Source organism: Hevea brasiliensis, chromosome 1 (genome assembly GCF_030052815.1).
Source record: "Hevea brasiliensis isolate MT/VB/25A 57/8 chromosome 1, ASM3005281v1, whole genome shotgun sequence".
In the NCBI taxonomy this organism is placed as follows: Eukaryota; Viridiplantae; Streptophyta; class Magnoliopsida; order Malpighiales; family Euphorbiaceae; genus Hevea; species Hevea brasiliensis.
The window spans coordinates 122,420,045-122,445,633 of NC_079493.1; the positions used below are offsets into that span (position 1 = coordinate 122,420,045).

The 25,589-nt window shown below is 31.8% G+C and overlaps 4 protein-coding genes across 4 annotated transcripts; all 4 read right to left on the minus strand.

The window, feature by feature from the left end:
* Window positions 1-58: 58 nt before the first annotated feature.
* Window positions 59-5,082, minus strand: LOC110649808 (putative leucine-rich repeat receptor-like protein kinase At2g19210). The gene is made up of 13 exons (XM_021804517.2): window positions 4,934-5,082; window positions 3,440-3,974; window positions 2,870-3,345; window positions 2,547-2,685; window positions 2,386-2,457; window positions 2,207-2,278; window positions 1,985-2,065; window positions 1,762-1,913; window positions 1,456-1,676; window positions 1,191-1,317; window positions 1,062-1,124; window positions 767-956; window positions 59-653 (listed from the first exon to the last, which is right to left on the minus strand). The coding sequence occupies exons 1-13, from the start codon at window positions 4,995-4,997 to the stop codon at window positions 230-232; spliced, it is 2,616 nt and encodes an 871-aa protein (XP_021660209.2). The 5' UTR covers window positions 4,998-5,082; the 3' UTR covers window positions 59-229.
* Window position 5,083: 1 nt separating this feature from the next.
* Window positions 5,084-8,463, minus strand: LOC110649817 (putative F-box/FBD/LRR-repeat protein At2g05300). Its single transcript, XM_021804529.2, has 3 exons — window positions 7,181-8,463; window positions 6,813-7,058; window positions 5,084-6,693 (listed from the first exon to the last, which is right to left on the minus strand). The coding sequence occupies exons 1-3, from the start codon at window positions 8,447-8,449 to the stop codon at window positions 6,454-6,456; spliced, it is 1,755 nt and encodes a 584-aa protein (XP_021660221.2). The 5' UTR covers window positions 8,450-8,463; the 3' UTR covers window positions 5,084-6,453.
* A 10,528-nt stretch (window positions 8,464-18,991) lies between these two features.
* Window positions 18,992-21,049, minus strand: LOC110649815 (putative F-box/FBD/LRR-repeat protein At2g05300). Its single transcript, XM_021804527.2, has 3 exons — window positions 19,758-21,049; window positions 19,444-19,635; window positions 18,992-19,324 (listed from the first exon to the last, which is right to left on the minus strand). The coding sequence occupies exons 1-3, from the start codon at window positions 21,024-21,026 to the stop codon at window positions 19,094-19,096; spliced, it is 1,692 nt and encodes a 563-aa protein (XP_021660219.2). The 5' UTR covers window positions 21,027-21,049; the 3' UTR covers window positions 18,992-19,093.
* Window positions 21,050-21,907: 858 nt separating this feature from the next.
* On the minus strand, window positions 21,908-23,310 carry LOC110649816 (putative FBD-associated F-box protein At5g56700). Its single transcript, XM_058128366.1, has 4 exons — window positions 23,296-23,310; window positions 22,787-23,203; window positions 22,337-22,616; window positions 21,908-21,990 (listed from the first exon to the last, which is right to left on the minus strand). Exons 1-4 carry the CDS (start codon window positions 23,308-23,310, stop codon window positions 21,908-21,910), a joined length of 795 nt encoding a protein of 264 aa, XP_057984349.1.
* Window positions 23,311-25,589: the final 2,279 nt, after the last annotated feature.

The following is a 25,589-nucleotide window of genomic DNA, read 5'->3' on the forward strand; positions in this document are numbered from 1 at the left end:
AAATGTCCTCAAAATATTATAATTATAAATTTGATTTCTATGACTTTGATTAAAATAATTCAGAGAAAAGAAAATTTATGATGATATAGAAAGTGTGTTACAATCACTAAAATTATAACTCCATTTGCAGCAAATTGAAATATTCTTTTCTAAATGAACTATGAGGCAATGACTTCAACCAAAGACAAGAAATTGCAGTAACCAAGAAACCCACAATTCACAACAATTACTACCTTGCTTGGGGACCTAAAGAAGTTTCAATGTCCGTAATCATCATTTCAATAGAACTTGCAGTATTCTCACTATCATTTTTCACCATGGAATTATTTCTACCGGCCATCTCAATGTCCAAGCATTCCTTTAATTCCACTACTACTTCACTCATGGTTGGCCTTTGAATGGAGCTAGATGATACACATGCCATTGCTATCTCCACAGCTTTCCACACACAGTTTATGTCATAATATCCCCCTAATCTTGGATCCATAATGCCTCTTATTTCCCCTCTTCCAAGCATAGGATTAACCCATTGAACTATGTGAGTATTGTCATGGTTCTTGAGTATGGCAGGCTGCCCTGAAATAAGCTCCAGGAGCACAATCCCAAAACTATAGACATCACTTTTCTCGTTCAACCGATTGGATATGTAATACCTGCAAGAGAAAATGTGTGTAAATGAAAACTTCTTATATTCTGTGATTAACTAGTTACTGAAACAAGTGCTGGTGTTGCATATGGTTTTCAAGAAGCAAGAAATTAGGCTTACTCAGGATCAAGATATCCGCGTGTGCCAACAACTGCAGTTGATACATGGGTTCCAGATTCCAATGGCAGGAATCGACACAAGCCAAAATCTGCAACTTTTGCTTGCAATTTCTCATTCAATAAGATGTTAGCAGTCTTGACATCCCTGTGGATGATGGGCGGCTTGCAGCCATCATGCAGATATTCCAATGCTAAAAATTTCAGTAGTTCATGTTACTTATATGCAACAGTATAATAAAAAAACAAGATTTCAAGCAAAATTCACACTGATCATATATTCATATCCAGTGCCTGACCTTGTGCTGTGTCAATTCCTATCTGAAGTCTCAGTTCCCAAGTCAATACAGCTGCTTTCCCATCTGCTTCAATGGTAAATAAATTATTCATTGTTATCAGGTGAAATTAGACTTCAAATCTTGTTTTACCTGCTAAATGTTCTTGCAAGTTTCCATTAGCCATATACTCATACACAAGCCCCATGTGTGGACCATCATCACAGTATCCAATCAGAGAAGCCAAGTTTCTGTGGTGAACTCTTGTCAAAAGCAGTGCCTATTGTTCCAAATTGTGTAAGACTTGTCAATAGTTGTAATATAATTCATACATTAACATTGGCTGCTCATACTCAGGTTGTAAATTTCTGTTAAGTCAAGAAATTATGAGTATGAAAATTCAAAATTGAGCACTTGCCTCAGTTTGGAATTCCTTGGATCCTTGAGTTGAAGATGGTGATAACATTTTGACAGCAACTTGAGTTCCATCTTTCAATTGGCCACTAAAGACTGTTCCAAATCCTCCTTTTCCAATCACCTTCTGGAAGTCATTAGTAATTGCTACAAGCTCAGAATATGTGAATTGTCGATTCCTTGCCTCCAATGTCTTTCCATCTTTCTTACTGTTGAAGATAAATCCTGATAGGAAAAGTTAAAAATCATGTGAAGACTAACAGCAAAAAAATCAGTTCAGGTGATTAAAATATCTCAGCAGCAAATGTACCAAGTTTTTGTCTTCTCTTTAAGTTCCACAAGATTGCTAAAACACCTAAGACAAGTAAAATTGAAGTGATGGAAGCAACAAGAGGAACAGTAAAATTTTTCTTCTTTTTCTGGCACGGATTACGGAAACAAAGATCTGTATTTCTGGTAACACTAGCAATAAAACAGACACTCATCAGCAATACATAGAGAGAACTTGAATTCATGATTTTCTGGGAGCATACCTCAAATTCAGGGTGCCCTTGTCAAATTTATCCACGAGAACAGATGGAACTAAACCTGAAAGCTTATTTCCAGACAAGTTCCTGTAAAGATATAAATTAATATACTCTCACCTTTGCAGTTTCACTAAGGCAATAAGACTATCATATCTATTGATTTGATTAAGGTTATTTCTCTAGATGAACAGGTTAAAAGAGATTAATTAATAAATTTCAGTTACTGACAAGGTCTTCAAGGAAGTAATCTCAGACAAAGATTCTGGAATAGATCCACTTAAGCTATTGTATGATAAATCTCTGCAGCAAATAAGCCATATACGTTTGGTATTAGCCCTGAGAAACTAAAGTTGATATCAGTCCCTAATGAGATTGCAGCGTTTTGCCTTGTGCATCACTATACTTACAAGTATTCTAATGATGTGAACCTGGAGAATAGAGGATCTATGGTCCCTTCCAATCCACTTGATGAGAGGTTCCTGGAGACATTACATAAACACTCATAATTCTTGAAGAAAAACATGGGAACATTGTAGCAGCTGGTTCCGATTATCCTGTTTTCACTTACAGTGAGATGATAAGAGGAGAACTATAACCATTATATCTGCAGCCCACACTATCCCATGAGTAATTTTCAGGGGCACAAGGATCTCCTTGCCAGATTTTATTCACAGTGTATACTGACTTGATCTTGTTGATAGCATCAACTAAATAGTTTCCACGAGTAAACAAGATTACAACTCACTTTAAAAACAGAAAAAGGCAAACCATGGTGAAGCTACATGCAAAAGCACTATATTATATATGGTAAAAACTAATGTTCCTTATGAGGCAAATGAGGCTTATAATTAGCTTGCAACTATAGAAGAAGCATATGGATAATAAACATACCATCAACTTGGTCAGTTGGTAATTGTTGAACGTCTACCAAACCATAAATCTCCAATGCATTGAGAATAGGTGAAAGAGTTGAATTCTCCATGACATTTATCGAAAATGACACATTTTCACGCACAGGAAAATTAGGCTGAATAGTATGTGGTGACAAGTAGTTATCAAGAACAAGTTCATTATACCAGGGACCACCATTGACTGTGATATTTAATATTCTTTTCTGGCTGACTTGGGTGTTTTCAACCTCAGCAAAGTGTAAGTATATGTAAAACCATCGAGTAGGGTCATTAGGGTACCAAGTAAACTTCAACGTTTTGCCTCCATCTGCAGGTATCACAGCAGTCCTCATAACAGCAGACGGAATTTTATAGACATTACTGCTTAAGATGTCACTAGTATATTGTGCACTAATGGGTTTCCAGCTTGAAACGTTTAGTGGTTGCCATATGCGATCATACATATCGTCTTTGTACCTAATGAAAAGCTGTGATATGTTACTTTCAGGGCAAAGAGAAAGGGAGAAAAAAAAAAGTTTTCATCAAGATAGGTTTCCTCAGTGTTTCTTGCCTGACAATCTGATTTGTCGTTGAACCAACATCTAGCATTGTGGCAAGTACTAATGATCCAGACTGGATCTTATAAGTGTCATTGTTTAGCTGCCTGAGCTCTAAAGCTGATATAATGGGTATTGTAGAGCCAGATTTCAGGAGACATACATATATGTAATCTGTTTTAGGAACTTGTATGATTTCTACCGTTCGAATTTGAGACGCATTTTCAAATGTAATGTCCAATTCATCAAAACCAACAGTGATTGCAAATTCTGGAACTTCATTTTTGGAGTCATAGTTCCCATACATGAAAGTTGCTCTAATCAAATACTTGTTATTCTTCCCTTGTGGTGTAGTTAAGTTGTAACAATTCTTGCCTCCAAGCGGAAAGCTTCTAACATTTGAAAGCTGCTGAGAAATTCCACTCAAGAAATCTTCAGCAATATCATGATTCTCTCCAGAACTTATATATTGTCCATCCGGAACGTAAGCTATGCCAGTTTTATCATCAATATAACCTTCAACTGTGCCACAATCAATGCTTAGGAAACCTGAAAAAAATAATTTGATAATTACAGAGATATGATAATGCTAGGTAGTTGTGCTAGCTTGTAAGTCAGGATCAATTGTACTTTCCAATAAAATAAAAGGAGGAAAAACTGCAGGCATAAACAGGGCAATATTCTGCTTTTTTGAATCTTTCCTATCAAGAAAACATCATAGGAAAAAGAAAAAATAATGAAGGAGAAGTCATTGAAGACAGGAGAAGTAATGGTGAGCACTGAAACACAAAAAAGAATTACTAAAGATGCTAATTAAACTATACTGTTTCTTGATTTCTGCTAGAGATGGAGGCATGAGTCTTGAAGCTTTTCAATCCATTGGAAAAAACTTTAGATAATTCTTTCCTTTATAAAACTTGTGGAAGCATTGAATAAAACATAGAAATTTAGATCAGGAGGCCATTCTTTTTTATCCATATATTTTTTTTTCTACATGTAAATTGTCAATTGCAGAACAGAAACTAATTGTTGCAGCATAGACATCTGGATCATTTCTAGGCAATGTTTATCAAAAACCTCTTGAGGGTGAAAAGCTTTAACAGATATAAAGGGCAAGCTAATCAGTCTTTTCATCAAGAAAAAATATAACAGTTTTTTTTCCTAACAATGACTTGCAATCTAATTTAATGCACCTCCTTAACACCGAAAGAACTGCAGGACCCACTGCTGGTTATCTTCTTGTCTTTGTCAGTTCATGAAGTGATTGTTTGTTATAACATGAGCTGACATAGGATTTTTCATGCAATCATGTTAATAATAAAGTGATATAAATACAAGACAAAACTGGCCATAACCATCCAATTCTTTCGCAGCCTATAAGGTAATAGCCAGAAGAATTAATAATCTACTTAAAGGCCACAAATATGACCTAATGAACTTAATCATGCATCTAGAATCAGAGGGAAAGTTTAGAATCATCACATGAGAGACAGAGAGAGGGAAGGAACCTGATTGATCTTGCCCATGAACCAGCAGTTGAAAAGCTAGGCAACCAAATAACACATAAAACATCTCTACTGCTCTTCCGATGCCCTTCCCCCCCTGGGAAAGAATGGCTTTTCAAGTTGTCAACTGTATGTTTTATACATACATACATATATATATATATATATATATATATATATATATATATATGCATTGACATGATTGTTAATTACCCAATGGTGCAAATTTATTATTTATTAATTAAAGAATATCTTGATTAGTTTACACAGAAAAGTCTATGATCAATGTAATAGTACATGGCACCAGAAACTTGGTTAAAGTAATCAACTAATTCTGTAGACCACACAACAGAAAATTAATGGACAAACTAAAAAAGCTGATATAAAATTTATTTTTTTATAACTTAAAATAGACAATATTTCAAGAGGTCTTTCATACATATGTACATACATTGGACATGTATTGATACAGTGGGATAGCTCTGTATTTCAAACTGTATTAAGACCTACAGAACAATCATATTCTACTGGCAAGTTGCGATGAAATTCTTGTATTTTTAGGCTGAATAAGAAGTGTGAATACAATGTTTCTCATTTTAGTTAGTCAGCCATATAAAACTAATATTGAGAAATATAAGCAAATAATGTGCAAGTTGTTGATATGATATCTCACCAACTTCTTTCTCTAACATTTTCTGCTTTCGTTTTCAGGAAACTAACGAGGAAAAAAAAAAGCAATTTGCTGAAGCACACCAACTTTCAATTTTGTATTACTGAAGTTTTCTCATCATTTTACTTCTCTTGCTGTATAAGAATTTATTATTTATCTGTCTTTAGTTTGGTATGGTCAAACATAAACCGGGAAAGTTAACGTGAATAAGATGCTATTATCGGAATGGTGTGTCAAGTGTCAACCGTGGAGATCTGAACTTTATTCCCCTCAATTATTCTTATATTGGGATTTGGTCACAGAAATTGGTCTGCAGATTTTTTTCCCCCTCGTTATTCCGGTTGAGCAATTTAAAACTAATGTAAAAGATATAAGAAGTGTCTTAGGCACTCTGATGAAACTTTCTTTGTTTTTTTTGGGTACACAGGTCCCCTAGCACTTGCAGATTTCCAGGAAAAAATTGAACTTCACAACCACAAGCTGTTGATGCATTTCATCGATCAGCAGGGAGATTCCAAGCATGACAATCATGCTTGAACTGAATTCATGACAAGCATGACTCTGGGCAGCAATCTTCAATACTTGGTTCTGCAAAAGCCTTGACTCAATTTAATTCAGAGAGTTCTATTATATTAATGAGTACCATTCATGAATGAAAGCATTTATAAATGGTTAGTTTACAAGCAAAAGGTAGCATATGGTTGGAGGCTAATTATAACCTGGGAAGACAGATGCTGATGGGGCATAATAAGGACAACATACACATTCATAGCTGGTAAAACCTGTTTTCCATGCATGGCAGAGGGACCTCAAGGAGTGCGGCTAATATAACCTAAGAAACCGTGCTGCTTTGTTAATTGTACCCTTCAGAAGTTAACAATGACTCCAAACCTTTATCTTCCGCTTCCCATGTTAATTCAAATGTGACTAATTTGTACTCATCAAAACTTAACAATGACTCCAACCCTCTTTCATCAAAAACTTCTAAGCCTTCGATCTTCGCATCTTTTAAGTGATGCCGCCAGCGTGAGAAATTGCAGTGAGATGATCGCCGGAAACTATCCTTCCCTTTTGTAAAGGCCTTGCAAAGGAACTGTAATTGATATAGAATCAACAATCAAAATCAAGTTGATTTTGATGCATGTTAAAGTATATATACTAGTTGAAGTGGCTTTATAAGAACTCATTTTATGCACACAACAGATTATGTACCTTCACTAGTTCTCTGTTTCGTTCATTTTCCAATGCCACAGATAGAGTTTTTGGACGACAACACCATAATAATCCATCCAGTAGAGCTTCATAATTTTCCTTGCTTGAAGTCATACCTAACATTAGATTTTCAAGTACAGCTTCATGATTTTCCTTGCTTGAAGTCATAACTAATATTAGATTTTCAAGTATTGGTAGTTCAGAACCACATCTTCCCCTCCACTCCATTGGATTAAATGTGACGCTCTTCATCCATTAAAGAAAAAAAGAGAAACAGAGAGAGAATGAAAGCAGAAAAAGAACACATAAGAAAAGATACAAAACAACAAGAAAAGAAAAATAAGAAAGCATAGGTTGAGTTGACATACCGCATAAGAGAAAATGGTCAGGCACAGGAATTTATGGTTCTTGAACATCATAAGATATTTCAGCAAATTAATAAACCACTCTGTGTCTATGTCAACAACATCGTCCACATGCAGTTCAAAGGTAGCCTCTTGTAGACTTGAAGCATTCATAATTAATGAAGAGGGGACAGTGTTACTGGAGAATCTATATGATTTAAGATTTGGAGCGTTAATCTCAATCGCCTCTGGATCACCGGAAACTGATAAACTTAAGCTCTTAAGCTGATGTCTTGAAATTATAAAACTTATGCGGTATGGTTCGTACGAAGAGAAATTATAATCCAAATTCAAGGTCTCAAGGAGGAGGAATTTAGCAAAAACTTCCTGAATACACTGGTTGATAATTGTGGGGTTAGAATGTACTGTCAATTCTTTTAGATTATTACAAGGAAGTGCACCCAGCTCCAAATTACTAGAAAGAATTGTACAATCAAGAATTTCAAGATTTGATGCTTCAATAACGATACCATCCAAGTAATAAACCTCAACCTTCTTTAGCTTGGGAAGATTTGGAATACAGAGATGACTAAATCCCAGACATGATCGCAGTTCAAATTGCTCGAGCAAAGGGCAAGAAGACAACAGTTTTTCAGCCGTTGTTCTACTGAGATGAACCTTCGATAGAGAGAGATTTCGCAAACAAGGAAACTTGGAATGACCCAGAAATGTGATCTCATCCAATTTAAGACCTTGTAAATTCAATGCTGATAAGGATTTCGCTACAGATATGGTCCTGGGTAAAACATACCAATCGCTATGTGCATGGCAGCGATCAGAGTAAATTTCGAATTCTTTAACTGGGTTCTTTGTGACTAATTCTATCCACTCATCCATGTGAGACTGCAATTTAGATTCAGAATAAGGCAGATGTAGAAGGAAAGATTCAATCTTTACTTTCTCACTGCGGATCCTGAACAAAGAATCATCAACGTATTTGATAAACTTGTCCAAGATTTCCTCATTTCCCACATTTTCTCCTTCCTCCGGCACGCAATTCCGTGGAAAAGAGGAATACCGGAATTTGAAACTCTCTGTGGGTAGAGAACTCCACAAACGCCGCCATGTCTTGGACAAAAGACTGGTGCGAGCTGCTTCTCTTACCGGTAGCAAAAACAAGATTCGAAGCATCAGTGCTTCGGGCAACTGAGATAAACAATCTACAGTGCCCATTGTTGAGTTGACGATGGAATTTTCTTCCCTCCTTCTCTTTGGCTCGTTCCCCTGCTGCATTCTATTGCTGAGTTTTGCGTTCCCCCTTTCTTTTTCTTGTTCACACCTCAGGTACCGTTTATATAGTTTATCCGAAAATTTTTATATATAAATTTATTTTATATACTTAATTAATCAAAAATTAAAAATTATATTCTAAAATATAATTTTTTTTTATAATAAAATTATTTTAATAATATATCAATTATTAATTAAATAGATATATGCATATATAATCATGATAATTTTAGTTTATTTTTGAGAGGAAGAAAGTAATTTGATTTTTTAATTTGATCTAATTATACAATTGTATTAAAATTTAATAATTACTATATAATTGTATTAAATAATTAATTTTATTTTTTATTATTTTTTACAAAAAATTTACAGCATTTTATCAGTAATATATATATATATATACCAGTATAAATGGATATTTTTCCAATTAAAATTATTAAATGAATGTAACGGTGGGTATAGTTGCTACCATGAAGGTGGTTACGGAGGTGGTCACAATTGTGGTGAAGGACGTTACGTGGCGGCTGTGACCATGGATATAGTGATGGGGATTGCATTACTCTATGGATGGCACTATGGCACTATGGATATAATTATTTTTTTTAATTAATTTTTTCTCACTTTATTGTTTTTACTATTGAAATTCATATGGCTTTCATACAATAATAAATTAATATAAAAAAGAGGTTACATATATTTAATTTATAAAATTTATTAAAATATAAAAAATTATTTATGAAAAAATTATAGACTCCATTAAAGAATAAAGTAAATTAAATTTATATTTCAAAATAAAATTGTAAAATGTCAATGAGTTGAGTTATAAATTTATTATAATTTACAGCATGATAATTGAATAAATTTCATGATTATGAGTTTTTTTTTTATTGAATCAAATCGAAATATAAAAATAGAAATAGATAATGAGTTAAAAAAAAACATGGGCCTGATATTGAAAACACGTACAAGCCCATTAAATCATGTACAGGTGTTGTTCTCTTCATGGACTTGGCCCAATGGTCTTCACGTGATGATTTCTCCAAAACATGGGTTTGCCTCCCCATTCGTTGAGAACATTACACTATAATTTCGCTTGGGAATGATAATATTTGTTAAATTTTGAAATTAATTGTTTTGAGTTGATAAATTATTAATAATTAAATATTAAATTTAATTATAATAAATATATTTAATTTAATAATTTGGATTTTTTAAAGTAAATGTGAATCTTAATATTTTCAAACTAAAACTCAGAAAATCTTATAATAAATGGTAATTATATTTAGTAATTAATATTTTTTTATTATTTAAATTTAAAAATCAAATTAATTAAAGATTATATTTAAAAAATTAAATTATATAATAATTATATCATATAACTGTTTAAGAAATATAAAAAAAATTATCATTAATAAATTTAATTAAAAATTATCATTTGACATAATTGTGATAGATTTAAAATCTTATCTCTTCTTAAATTAATTTTACAAAAATTTAGACCACCTGAAAGCGAAACGGAATATATATATGTTTATTTAATATAATTAATAAATTAGTCTAATTAACTTTTAATTTTTTCTATCTCTAATTAAATTTAATTTTCCAAACATTTGTAATAACTAAATAATAATAATAATAATAATAATAATAATAATAATAATAATAGCCTTAAAAAAAATTTTAAATAATAATAAAACAATATAACACGATTAATATTTACTAAAGTAATAGTATTAATTATTTATTAAATATAGTATAAAAAATATAACAAAATAATGAAAATTGAATATTAATATAAAATTCTTATTTACCATAATTATGAAAATAAAATTTTATTCATTTTTTCATAATTCATTATATATATAGCATTCAATATATATATAATTGAAAATATGTCTTTATTAAATACATATTAATATAAGATAAATAAAAATAAAATAATATTAAAGTAAATTAAAATTTATTAAATATATAAAAATGAGAGAAAAAATAAAATATTTAATTCTATGTGATTACTTTTATAGTATAATTTTAAATCATTTTATTAATTTTATGATATATAATTCTTAAATTTTTATAATTAAATGAAATAATTAAAATTTTAAAAATTATTAAATAAAAAATTTATAAAATTAATGAAATGTATTTAATATATTTAATATTTTTTATTAATTCATTAATATTGTAGTAACAATGATAATAATAAAAATATTTAAAAATAAATTAAAAATAAAATTAAATACTTAACATAAAATATAATAATTATATAATTATAAGTTATAATAATTTTTATATAGTAAGTATCACGTGACAAACTCTCTTTTTTACAATGTCACGTAATAACATCAAGTGAAAATCTATCTCATATATATATATATATATATATATATATATATATATATATATATAGACAGAGTTGTAGAACGAAATTCCTGAGTTTATTTTTTTTTGGAGTTGTAGAATGAAATTCTGATTTTGTTTTTTTTTTTTTCAAATAATTTGGATGGTAGAAAGAACTATCTATTGCTACATGAGGAGATGCTGCCTGAGACACAAATGAATCACAATGCCCAATATGGGTTTGCTAAAACTACTACCATTTATATGTAAAATTATATATATATATATATATTTATTTATTTATTTATTTATTTATTTATTTATTTTTATTATTGAAATATACATATAATTATTAATTTATTATATAACATATATAAGAGTTTAAAATATAATTTTCTTAAAAAAAATAATTTTAATGTGTATACATATTTTCTTATTATATAAGAATCAACATTATAACTAGTATAATTATTATTTATAATATTTTTAAATTTATATATAAATTTCTATAAATATAAATAATTTATTGATATAAACAAATAATTTAAATACACAAATTTGTAATTAATAAATTTTAAAAGAATAATATAATTTAAATAAAAAATTTTAAAACTTAAAAAATTATAAAATAATCGCACAGCAACTGATAAAGAATAAAATCAATTATATCAACACCTAATTCGTAAATTTTACCAAATATATATAAAGTAACTGTTGGATAAAAAAATAGCTATTATGTATCTCAAAACACTAAACTAAATACCACCTTAATATTTAATTATTAAAAAAATGAGAAAAAATTATTTAGAGTGTATTTATCTTAACTTATAAACTGGTCAAACTAACTTATAAACTCTAAATATAGGGTGTTATTTGTTTATAAAAAAAAAAAAAAAGTTAGGGAACTCAATTTTTTATTTTTGTACTTATAAGTCATGTGCTTATAAGTCGATTTAACCAAATATTTTACTATATTATCCACATTTAATTTTTAAAATTTCATTATAAATCTCATTTAATATCTTTTTTAGTCATTTGAACAATAAATGTGCTTAATAGCTATTTTTTATCAAATATATTGATTGTTTATCAATCATTTATAAGTAATTTAACTAAATATGTAACTGCTTAAAATTAAATACTAGAGAAAAGCACATAATACATTTAATAATTTTATGTAGTGCTTTAATCAGGGAAAAATTGAAGATTCATGATTAAAATTAAAATAAAATATTTTATAATATAATAATTTAAATGTTAATGTCTAGTTAAATTTAGAAATTTTAATGAGCAATGTATAATTAAGGATTATGAATTAAAATAATATAATGAAAATTTTATAATTATTAATTGTTTCATTTCAGTTATCAATTTCAATTTGTTAAAATAATATCACTTAATTTTAATTTTTGTTAAAAAAATCACAACATGTTATAACAGATTGTCCAATTGCCAAAATAAAATTACCTCTTTACGCTCTCTCTTTCTCATTTACATTTTTTCGGCTCTATTTATTTTTTATTTTTTAAATTAAAATAAAAATAAATTTTATAATATAATTTTTGATATAATAAATTTTTATAACACAATAAAGATAAAAAAAATTATATTTTTTAAATATAAAATATAATTTAATAATTGAAGTTAACATACTAATAAAAAAAATTATTGGTAACTTTCATTATTCAAATTAAAGTTGATGAATAAAAAAAATATTTATGTTTTTTTTTTTTGTTATCACTGGTTTGATTCTTAATAAAAGCATATTGTAACGACCTAATTTCTAGGCCGAATTGGCACTAGGATTTGGATCGGTATAAGACCCCTAAAACCCACAGCAAGCCTAAGTAATTTACAATCAAATAACTAAACCCAAAAAAGGGAAGGCCCAACGTAAAAAAAACAAACAAATAAAGTACATCTATAAAATGGACAATCCAATGGGAAGTAAACGCACCTGACCTATATCAAAAACAAAACCACAATTGTAGAGCTCAACTCTTCGTCACAAACCAAATCAATATCTAATATCAAAATGGAGAGCTCAGCTCACACTAAATCCAAAATTACAGAAGCACCATATGCCAAATACATTAGTTTTACAATACAAGAATACTATTACAGCTACTGTAGAGTCTTAGATTTGAATAATAAAATTAACAATTATTACATTAACCATTTCAAATTTCCTGCGAGAAAGAAAGCAGGTTAACTCCAAAATAATATCCATCTGTCACCTAGGAAAAAAAATTAAATAGAGGTAAGTGTTCATGTAACACCCCAAAATTTTAAATTTTATTATTTTATGAGTATTATTGATATTTTAATTTTAATTAAATTTTATGAAATTATTTGAGATTTTTCGGATTTTAAAAATCGGGTTCGATTTTCCGAAAATATAAACTTTGATGATTTTTAAAAATTAATTTAAAGAACACGTGGCAAAACTAAAAATATATTTGGAGTCTACGAATTTTTCTGAGTTTTCTGGATTTTTTTCTGAATTTTTGGACCTCGTTTTCGGTCCCGAGGCAGAGTAAAAATTTAAAATTTTGTACCCTGAATCGGACCGTCCGAATCGAACCGGACCGGATAAGACCGATCGAATCGGACCGGCCTTTTCTTTTTATTCCTTCTTCCTCCCGCGCGCGTCGACCTCCTCCCCTTCTCTCTCTCTTTTCTCCCTCCTCCCTCCTCCCCTTGCCGCGCCGCCGCCTCCCCTGCGTCCCCACCTCGCCGGCGCCCCACCTCAGCCCTCCCCTACGGCCGGCCGCCGCCTGGAATGCCGGAAAACGGCCTCAGAACGGACGCGCAGCGTGCGCGCGACGCCTGGACTTCCCAGCCAAAATCCGGTCGATCCGGCCATCAATCGGACCGGGTCTTATGTCTAAAATCATCTACTCGGCGAGAGCTTTCCATAGACACCAAGAACACCGAAATGCATCGAGCGGTTTGTCCAATTTTTGCTCGGGAAGCTTTTAGCCCATTTCGACTTTTGGGCTAGATTTCTCACAAACCGTGAACCCCACGAGAAAACCGAGAGTACCAGAGCACTCCACTCGTCGAGAGCTTCGCGGCGACATAAATTTTGAATTTTTTCGACACCGTTTTTCGGTAGGTCCCACGGAACTTCGCAGTGTTTTTTAGAGCATTTAATGAGCTTAGAAAATTCTGAAAAATTTATGTGCTAACCCCCGTGTTATGGGCTTCGTGTAGGTATCCTCAATTCGAGGAAATTCGACAGTTGTCCGGGTCTGTGAATTTCCGGCCAGACAGACCCGCTACCGGAAAAGTCTCCGAATTGGATCGAGGTTTTGGTTACCCCCCCATTGTCAGACGTCCCGAGTGCGTCCCAGAAGTTGGAATCGGCAAAGGTAAACCCGAACCTTGCTTTTTCGTAATTTTCTAGTGCTTAAATAGGATTAAAAATCTATAAAATATTCGTGGTAGCTTAGAAAATTATGATTCTTTTTGCAATAGCTTAGTAATATTGCTAAGGACCGCGGGGCAAAGTTTTAGAATTTTTAAAGCTTATTTGGGCAGTTTTTGCAAAAATGGTCAATTATAAGGACTAAATTGAAATTTTACACATTGTGATAGATGATTGATTTGATGGGCCCAGGAGGGGCTGTGTGATATGATTGAGCTGTGAATATATGGATTGTAAATATAGAAGTGTGTTTTGAGCCATTTTGCAGGTTGGGTAGGTCCTAGGTATAGGGGAGACTCTGCCGGATTTTCGGCACGACTTAGGACGTATTTGGTCTTTTTCTTGATTTGTATTGAGTCATTTGTATTAAATAAATGTAATGTAATTGTCAGGTGAGCCGGGACAGCCTTCTTCCTCCGCCCAGTCGCCACAGTGACCGTTATTAAGTCTGTGAGTAAAATATTAATTTTAATTGTAATTTCGATATTATTATATGTTCAAGCATGCCCATGCATCACTTATATGCATATATTTATGTAGTTAAACTCTAGGCACGATTTATGTTGCATTCATAACTGTTAGCGTGCCATGGATGTTGTTGTGGTAATTTGGAGCAGTGTGCGTGCGTTGGCGTGCGTGTGATGAGGTGTGGACTATGGATAGGACGGGTAGACACGACTTGAGATCTTCGCTGGGACCCAGTCCTTCGGGGTAGACACGGCTTGAGTTCTTCGCTGGGACCCTGATATGGTTATTAAGTGGAAGTCCGAGCTGAATTCTTCGCTGGCACCAGGTTGGATTTAAGAGAGCTGTATAGGGGATCAGCTCCCATATATTATGATTGATGTTACAGGGTGCGTGAGTGCTCCAAATTACCTTTTTGATGTTATGATGTGAAAATGTTATTGATGTTGCATTTCACTCTACAGGGTGCATTAGTTTTTAGATAGTTATAGAGATTATGGTTAAAATTGATATTTTACTCTCTGAGTCGAACGCTCACTCCTGTTCAATATTTTTCCAGGCCACAGGAGGATATTTTTGAGGTTAACCTGCTTTCTTCCCTCGCAGGTTGTTTATCAATGTTTATGTAATTTTATTTACTCCTAGAATTTCAGCATGTGTTAGAGATATTTAAATGATTCGGGTCTGTAATATAAATTGTCATGTGGACCTGTAAAATTATTATATGCATGTTTGATGGATTGGAGGAGGGAGCCGAGCTCCCATTTATTTTTGATGTTGATATGAGTATGTGGAAGGTGAGCTGAGCTCCCCAATTGATGATATATTTTGTTTACAGGTCGGGTGAGTCAAAAACTCCCCGTTGAAAGGTTCACTTTATGGCCGGACTCTGTCCGGTTGGTTTCTTGATATTGGGCCCAAATGGGCCTTAAAGTTGGGTTAATGAATAGTTAGGCTTACTACGGGCCTCGGGGGCTTTAGGCTGGCCCAGGTCCTAGTGCCGGTCCGGCCCATAGGTTGGGTCGTGACAGTTCAACTCAGATAATTTAGATATTAATCATAATTATAATTTCTATAATTATCTAAGACAGATGCATTCCTAAGTATAAAATATACACCGAGTACTTATATTAAGCAATTCACCCAATTCTCGCACAAGAAAATAATTTAGAGCTACACACGCACCCAGAATAGTATTTTCATAAATAACTATGCGAGCTGATCCCCTATCTAGCTCTCTTAATTTAAGACCCGCCAGCAAACTTAATTAAAGCTGGACTTTCGCTTAAATCTAAGTGCGGCGACTAGCAAGATCAACTCAAAGTCTTGCTTCACCTCGACTTTCCATATCCATAAGAATCAAATTCCAGCGAGACTAGCTCAAGTCGTGACTACTCGTCCAATCATATCCATTATATATATATATATATATAGCACATTTCAAATTATCCTCAGAGTGACAATCACAAATAATTAATAATAATTAAATGTGTGGTAATATGAATATTTTAATTTATTTAACTAAGTATGAAAAAATATATATACAATGCATGAGCATACCAAATATAAATAATATTGAAACTACAAATAATCAATATCTAACTCACTGTACAACCTAATGCTTATTAGTTCTGCTGAGAAGAAGAAAATGGTTGATTTGGATCACTTAAGCAAATACACCAAAGAACTATCAAGAATAGACCAATAATAATTAATTATAGAAATAAAAGACTTCCTAGTTTTGTGCCGAAAATTCTACAGAGTTTTCCTTATACCTAGAACCTAACCTCCCTGCAAGAAAATACAATTTATATCTCAAACCCAAAGGCCTCAGGCTTACAACACAACACAATACAATACCCATTTGAGGCTTGTCAAAACCAATTAACTAATGTTATTGCTCAACTTTAGTTGAACAGCTTAAAATTCACTTTTGTCTAAAAATATCCAATATCACTTTCAAAAAGTCTATAAATATTCCTGAATGTCCTTAATAATATTATCTTAATATTACAATTAAAATTACTACATTTCATTCACCCACAAATATTTTATTAATTATCAAATTATAGCTCAACTTAGGGTGAATTTGCATTTCAGGTTACCTATGCTAATTTTAACACTTGGAATGTGTCCTTGGCATCTGAAAATGGGAGAACGACTATAATATTGATCTACTTCTGAGGTGGGTCTTGGAGCCTGTGCGTTCGGACTAAAACTGCAGTCTCGGGCGCCCATGAAATTTCTCCAAAACGAAAAAATCTTAAATGAAGCTCACAACATAAGAAGTTAGAATATAATTTTATTTAACCTAAAAGATAGTTTTAAAGACCTGAAATCTTACTAGTTAGCTCGTGAATCTCGAAAACTTTTCAATGTCAAAAATTTCTCGAATTAGTATCGTTTCGAAATTCTTGAAGTGTACAACAGGCTGGTATACTCGAATGTTTGAGAAGAAAAAAATCGATTTGAGAGAAATTAAGCCATAAGCCAAAATGAGCTAAAATTTCTTAAGCTTGATTCACGCAAACCGGGAAACAATACTGTGCAAGCCTAGTATCTATGCGAAGCCCATAAGAAAATGAGTGTTATGGTACTAATCTTGCTGAAAATGGTCACGGGATGTGAGAGATCCAGCAAAAAAACTAATTGGGTTATTTTGGGGGTGTTTGAGCATTTTTTTTGTCCAATTATCGGCCAAAATCCGGCAATTGGAGGGGTGGCAAGGTTGCCGGGGGTGGAGGATGGTCGGAGGAGGTGCCTGGTGGTGGTGAGGGGAAGGAGGAAGAGAGAAGAAGGAGAAAAGGAAGGGAAACCAAAAGATAAAAAATCAATTAGAGGTACGTAGCTTGATACTTAATTTTTATTTTTTTACTTTAAATGCAAAACTATAAATTGATCCATAAACTTTCTAGAACCTCCCAAAAAAGTCCAACAATTCATTTTAATTAAGAGTAATTTTAATTTAATACAGTAATAATAATAATAATAATAATAATAATAATAATAATAATATCTAAAATATAAAATTATAGAATTTCACAATCAAGAAAATTTTTAATTCAAAATTCAGAAATTAAATTTAAAACTAAAAATAATAATAACAATCCCATGAAATATATTTATTTAATAAAATAATATTATAATAGTCAAATTTATAAATTATTTATTTTTAAAAATTTTCAGGTTATTACATAAATGCTCAATTAATAATTATTCATTATTTACATTAATATACCATAATTTAATATAACTTAAAAAATTTTATAAAAAATGTTAAAATAATAAATAAGTACATAATAAATAAAAAGTCATTAAAATTAACAAATCAAATTATGGATTTTGTTATGCGTTGGGCACTTGATAAAATTTTCTAATGGCTTAAAGATAAAAAAATATAAATATTTTCATTTATAATTTATTTTAATTGTTTAAAATTATTGTAATTATATTCAATTTTAATTAATAGAACCTTTAAATATTTTTTTATCCAAGGTTATTTATAAGGATTCAACTCCAATAATATCTTAAGATATTTCAAGTTTTTAATACTCATATATATATAGAGGGACAAAATTTAATGGTGACAGAAAAAAGAGTGCATAAATAAAATTACTCAATTTTATTAAACAACTAAAAATTTTAATGCACTTTAATGTTAAAATGAAGCTTGAAAGGTCTGATAATAATAATAATAATAGAATGAGATCATCAAAAGTAGTTGTGAATTAGTCAAAAAATAAAATTGAAGGTTGAACGAGACAAATTAAATACATTGGAAATAATCTTTGGCAATTAAGATAAAATTATTATATATTAAAATTTGTGATAAAATTAAAAAATTTTAATATATCTAATTTTATATTATAAAAATAATGACCATGAGCAGCAGGTCGCGGCGGGGTGGACTTAAATGCCTGAGCGTTTGAATCTTCTATATAATGTAAGAATTTAGGCAGAGTTAAGCCATAACAGAAAGGAAGGAGATTAATTATGACAATCATGAAACAAAAAAGAAAAATGAACTTCACAACTGGAAGCTGTTGATGCATTTCATCGATCAGCAGGGAGATTCCAAGCATGACAATCATGCTTCAACTGAATTTATGACAAGCATGACTCTGGGCAGTAGTCTTCAATAGTTGGTTCTGCAACAGCCTTGAATCAATTTAATTCAGAAAGTTCTATGATATCAATGAGCACCATTCATGATTGAAGGTATTTATAAATGGTTAGTTTATAAGCAAAAGGTAGCATATGTTTGAAGGCTAATAGGACATAATAAGGACAACATACACATTCCTAGCGGGTAAAACCTGTTTTCCACGCATGGCAGAGAGAGCTCAAGGTGTATGGCTAATGTAAACTAATAAACCATGCTGCTTTATTGGAAATAGTAGATATGAAACTTGTTAATTGTACCCTTCAAAAGTTAACAATGACTCCAAACCTTTATCTTCCGCTCCCCATGTTAATTCAAATGTGACTAATTTGTACCCTTCAAAAGTTAACAATGACTCCAAACCTTTTTCATCAACAACTTCTAAGCCTACGATCTTTACATCTTTTAAGTGATGCCGCCAGTTGCAGTGAGATGATCGCCGGAAACTATCCTCTTCTTTTGTAAAAGCCTTGTAAAGGAACTGTAATTCATATAGAATCAACAATCAAAATCAAGTTGATTTTTCTGCATGTTTAAGTATATATGCTAGTTAATGTAGCTATATAAGAAGTCATTTTGTGCATACAACAGATTATGTACCTTTAATAGTTCTCTGTTTCGTTCATTTTCCAATGGCACAGATAGAGTTTTTGGATGACAACACCATAGTAATCCATTCAATAGAGCTTCATAATTTTCCTTGCTTGAAGTCATACGTAATATTAGATTTTCAATTACTGGTAGTTCAGAACCATATCGTCCCCTCCACTCCAATGGATTAAATGTGACGCTCTTCAACCATTAAGAAAAAAAGAAAAAAGAGAGGGAGAACGAAAGCAGAAAAAGAACACATAAGAAAGATAACAAAACAACAAGAAAAGAAAAATAAGAAGGCATAGGTTGAGTTGACATACCGCATTAGAGAAAATTGTCAGGCACAGGAATTTATGGTTCTTGAACATCATAAGATATTTCAGCAAATTAAGAAACCATTCTGTGTCTATGTCAAAAATATCTTCCATATGCAGTTCAAAGATAGCCTCTTGTAGACTTGAAGCATTCATAAGTAATGAAGAGGGGACAGTTTTACTGGAGAATCTATATGATTTAAGATTTGGAGCATTAATCTCAATCGCCTCTGGATCACCGGAAACTGATAAACCTAAGCTCTTAAGCTGATGTCTTGAAATTATAATACTTATGCGGTATGGTTCGTATGAAGAGAAATTATAATCCAAATGCAAGGTTTCAAGTTGGAGGAATTTAGCAAAAACTTGCTGAATACACTGGTTGATGATTGTGGGGTTAGAATGTACTATCAATTCTTTTAGATTATTGCAAAGAAGTGCACCCGGCTCCAAATTACCAGAAAGAATTGTACAATCAAGAATTTCAAGATTTGATGCTTCAATAACGATACCATCCAAGTAATAAACCTCAACCTTCTTTAGCTTGGGAAGATTTGGAATACAGAGATGACTAAATCCCAGACATGATCTCAGTACAAATTGCTCGAGCAAAGGGCAAGAAGACAACAGTTTTTCAGCCGTTGTTCTACTAAGATGAACCTTCGATAGAGAGAGATTTCGCAAACAAGGAAACTTGGAATGACCCAGAAATGTGGTCTCATCCAATTTAAGACCTTGTAAATTCAATGCAGATAAGGATTTGGCTACAGATATGGTCCTGGGTAAAACATACCATTCGCTATGTGCATGGCAGCGATCAGAGTAAATTTCGAATTCTTTAACTGGGTTCTTTGTGATTAATTCTATCCACTCATCCATGTGAGACTGCAATTTAGATTCACAGTAAGGCAGATGTAGAAGGAAAGATTCAATCTTTATTTTGTCACCGCGGATCCTGAACAAAGAATCATCAACGAATTTGATAAACTTGTCCAAGATTTCCTCATTTCCCATATTTTCTCCTTCCTCCGGCACGCAATTCTGTGGAAAAGAGGAATACCTGAATTCGAAATTTTCTGTGGGTAGAGAACTCCACAAACGCCACCATGCCTTGGACAAAAGACTGGTGCGAGCTGCATCTCTCGCCGACAGCAAAAACAAGATTCGAAGTATCGTTATTTCCGGCAACTGAGATAAACGATCTACAGTGCCCATTGTTGAGCTGACGATGGAATTATCCACCCTGGTTCTCTTTGGCTCGTTCCCCTGCTGCATTCTATTGCTGAGTTTTGCGTCTCGCTTTTCTGTTTCTTGTTTATACCTCAGCTACCGTTTATATGGTTTATCCGAAAATTTTATATATAAATTTATTTTAAATACACTTAATTAATTAAAAATTATATTCTAGAATAAAATTATTATATTTTATAGTAAAATTATTTTAATAATATATCAATTATTAATTAAATCGATATATATATATATATATATATATATATATATATATATATATATATATATATATATATATATATATATAATTTTAAAATTTCATCAAATAAGCCCACCAAACAAGGTCTTAAGTAAACTCTTGATTTCTCTCATCTTACTCTTCAGTCTAATCTGAGTTTTATATTCACTTCACCATCTGAGTGTGCTTGCCCAAATTCCCTCTACCAATACTATGACCTTTTCTCTTGAGACACATTAACAATTTACTTTTTAATATTAAAAATTAAAATTATATTTAATTTAACTAAATAGAATTAATTAATCTTGATTAATGAATCACAATTTTATGAAATTTAAAATATTATATTAATCACAAATTTCAATGAACCCAACTGAAGAAAACAAATAAGGAAATTTGTCAAATAATAAAATAAAAAATTTCTTAAGTAGACTTAACAATTTCCTCTTTCCATGTTCAAACAAAAAGTCCAGACACCATAAATTCTATATCAAATTCAACAAGATGGTGATAAACTCATAGTCAAATTAACTAGTAGATTGATCTTCTACTCACCATGTCAATTCAAAGATAACTTTCCCCTCACATTCAAGATTTTCCAATGACTCAAATCCTCCTTTCAACTCAATTTCTGACTCTGTAGAACTGTCACAGTCCCAATCTCAACTCTTAATCTTAACATCTTTCAAGATATGCCGCCAACACAAGCAATGGCGACTAAAACATTGTTGAATTTCATCCCTTTTTGGTGAAACTCTTCCAAAGGAACTGCAAATCATGAAAATAGATTTTAAGTCAAAAAAGAAAAAGCATTTATACTTTTTTCTACAATGATATTACTTTTATGAGCTCATGATGTGGCCCATATTCGACATTTAAAGTTCTTGGATAAGTACAGCATAATATTCCATCCAAAAGAGCCGACTAGTTGTTCATAATTTTGGATGAAATATGAATGATCTCTATATGATCAAGATTGCTTGGTTGGGGTGTAGATATGTCTGCCCACTCCATATGATTGAATGAAATCTTCGTCCATTAATTCAATCAAAGCAAAACAAGGAAAGCAAATTAAAATACAAGCCAAGAAGTTGAGATTATCTTCCCCTATTACCAACCAATGGATTCAGGAACCTTTTGATAAATTCCAAGTGCAAGATCTCAAGAGATTGGAATTTATCAAAAGGTTCCTGAATCCATTGGTTGGTAATAGGGGAAGATAATCTCAACTTCTTCAGATTGTTACAAACAAGTAAACTCAGCTCTAATTCATATGAAAGCTTTTCACAATGAAGAATTTCAAGATTGAATGCTCCAATGTCAATAAAATCTAATTCATCTACAATTACCTTCTTGAGCCTGAGAAGGTTTGGAATAGAAAGATCCACCAATCCCTGACATGATTGAAGAGAAAATTGCTCAAGCGAAGGGCAAGAAGACAGTAGCTTTTCTGCCGTCACTTGCCAAGGTGAACATTGAATAGAGACAAATTTTGTAGACAAGGAAGCATCATATCACCTCTAAACAAACTGTCCTCCAAGGTAAAACCTTCCAACTTTAATACGATCAATGGTTTTGCTAGAAAAGTGGCCTGAGGCAAAACTGACCTTCTGATATCTTCTGCAGAGATAAAGCAAACACCAATATGTAGCTCCTGAATGCAGTTATTGGCTACCAATCCAATCCAATCATTCATGTAAGAGGGCAATTTTTGTTGATAACAGCCTAGAAATAAGCAAAATGTTCCGATTTTTGCCATCCGGCCTTGGAGTCTTTGCAACGAATCATCAATGGATTTAATGAACTTGTCCATGCGTTTGACAGCTTCAGAATCTTTCCTTTTGGAGGAGTAGTTGAATCGGAAATTCTCTGTTGGTAGGGAATTCCAGAAACGTCGCCAAGTCTTGGATAAAATAGAGGTGCGAGCTGCATCTCTTGGCGGCAGGAAAAATAAGATATGGAGCACAAGGGCTTCAGGCAACTGGGATAAATGATCAATGTTGTGTATTGCAGTGTTAATGGCGGCATCGATTTTGCTTCTTTTTTGCTTCTTGTTAGGATTTCAGTATTTGCCTCTGTATCTTCCATGATTGCCTAGCGAGGTGTTGAAGACAGGTATTCTGTATATCCTTTTGCAAAAGCTATAGATCATCAGTTAATTGGCTTTAGAGTTTTAACTCTATTATGAGAGTTGTGTTGTGATTGGACTTTTAAGAATTTTAGTTACAGTTGAAAATGAACTCTTTAACAAAACTTTAATTTATAATAACAAAATCAGTAAAAAAAATTTTAAATTAATCTATTTTTGGATGACTCTTCAGAATCCAGAGAACAAGTCGACGCTATTTAGCCCAACTCTACTGACCGCAAGATACAGACATGGGCCTGATATGGAAAACAGGCACTAACCCATTAAAACACGTCCTGCCGCATATTACTCTCTTCATGGAATTGACCCAAGGATTCACGTGATGATCTCTCCAAAACATGGGTTTGCCTTACAATATTAGTTTCGGCTGACGTGTTTGGGCCAACTCTAACCCTCGAAATACACCCTAAAGCACAGAATGAAAACAGTTCACAGAAACCCATGTTACAAACAAATCCACCCACCCATCTTGGGAAACACCACTACCAAAATTTAACTTAGCCCATCCAATTGGAGGATGAGTCCATCCAGTGAGAACGTCAACCAGGATGAAAGATACGAATTTGGACCTACAACCTGAGAGACTACCTTAACTCTATTTCTTTAAAATTTCTTTCGTGGAATAGGAGGATTATCATTTGTGGAAGTTGGGGATGTGTTTTTAATCACAAGCAACCGCAAGCAGTGGCGGGACCAAAATATTGAAGTGTATATGTGGCCACCTTTTCACCTCTGAAGACAGTGGCAAAACCTGAAAACGAAGATAGAAAATTTCATGATTGGGGTCAATTTTCGCCCCTTATACAAGAGGTACAATTTCATCGTATGGTTGATTTGAGTTATACATATATGTCTTGCCTACCTCTCAAGTCAAAGTCTCAACTACTCTCGTGGAATTGTTAGGAGACTTGAGAAATGGTTCGTTGATGTATAATAATCAGTTGTTAACAGCACAATAATGCCTGACCTTTCATCCCATCTTTTATGTCAAAGATTTGTCTCAAAAGTCTATCTTATCGTATTGACTGAGCCCCTTCCTTGACGATTTCTTTAATAAAAAAGTTAAAGCAAAAAAAAAAAAAAAAACCATATCACAAATCCGGGGAATTCGACATATATATATATATATATATATATATATATATATGAACTAAGGTTGATGTCCATCCACAGATTTATGTAGTAAAGAAACGTGAAATTAACCTAAGCCGTTTTTAATATTGTCATCTATATTTTTTTTAATGTTTTTCTTTTGGTTGAAAATAACGCATGCATAAATTTCAGGCACGTAGGAAGGAAGATTGAATCCTTATTTTCTTTTAGGAAATAATCAACTTAATTAACTAAGAATCTCTCGACCAGATTTTCAATATTTTATTAATGAATTTATCTTGCTTAAATAAAAGAAAAATACAATAACATCTCAAATAAGACAAGACGAGAAAATTTATCGAAATATAATTACAGATAATTAAAAATTTCGCACTTAGTTAAAAACATCATTACAATTTTAGAAAAAAAAAATAATTACAGATAATTAAAGATTTATGTTGAAAGATGATATGAATAAACGAGAATAATTTTTCTCATAATAACTAAACTTTTTTCATTTTAAATGATAAAAAAGATTCATAATATTACTATTTTGAGAACTTGCTATCTTGTGGTCCATAAAAGAATTTAAATCATTAAATTTTAATAGAAAAAAAATTTACACTATCAGACACTATTAGTAGAAAATCCAAAGTTTCTAATAAAAAGAAGTCACAATTTATACTATATTTTGAGCAGTCAAAAAACTTATTAAATAAAAAAAATAACTTAAACAAATTAAAAAAAATTAAAAAATTATGTAATAAAAAATTATTTTAATTTAATTAATGACATGGTAAAACAAATTCTTAAAAAATTATTTTAATAAAATAATATGAATTTTAAATTATTTATCAAAATAATATAGTGTAATAGAAACTGCCACTTAAAAAAACGATTATACGTTTTAACACTTGAAAAAGAAATTGCTATTTGAAATAAAACTTTCGTTATTTTGTATCAGTGTGATAGAGTAATATTGCTCTCAAAACCACTAGTCAAACTGGTAATGTTGTATATTGGCCCATCATCTATCACATTAACAAAATTTGGCTTTTTTTTATAACTAAAACCACCAAATGAAATAACGGTTTCAATTGCAATTTGTATAGTATGTTGGAATAGA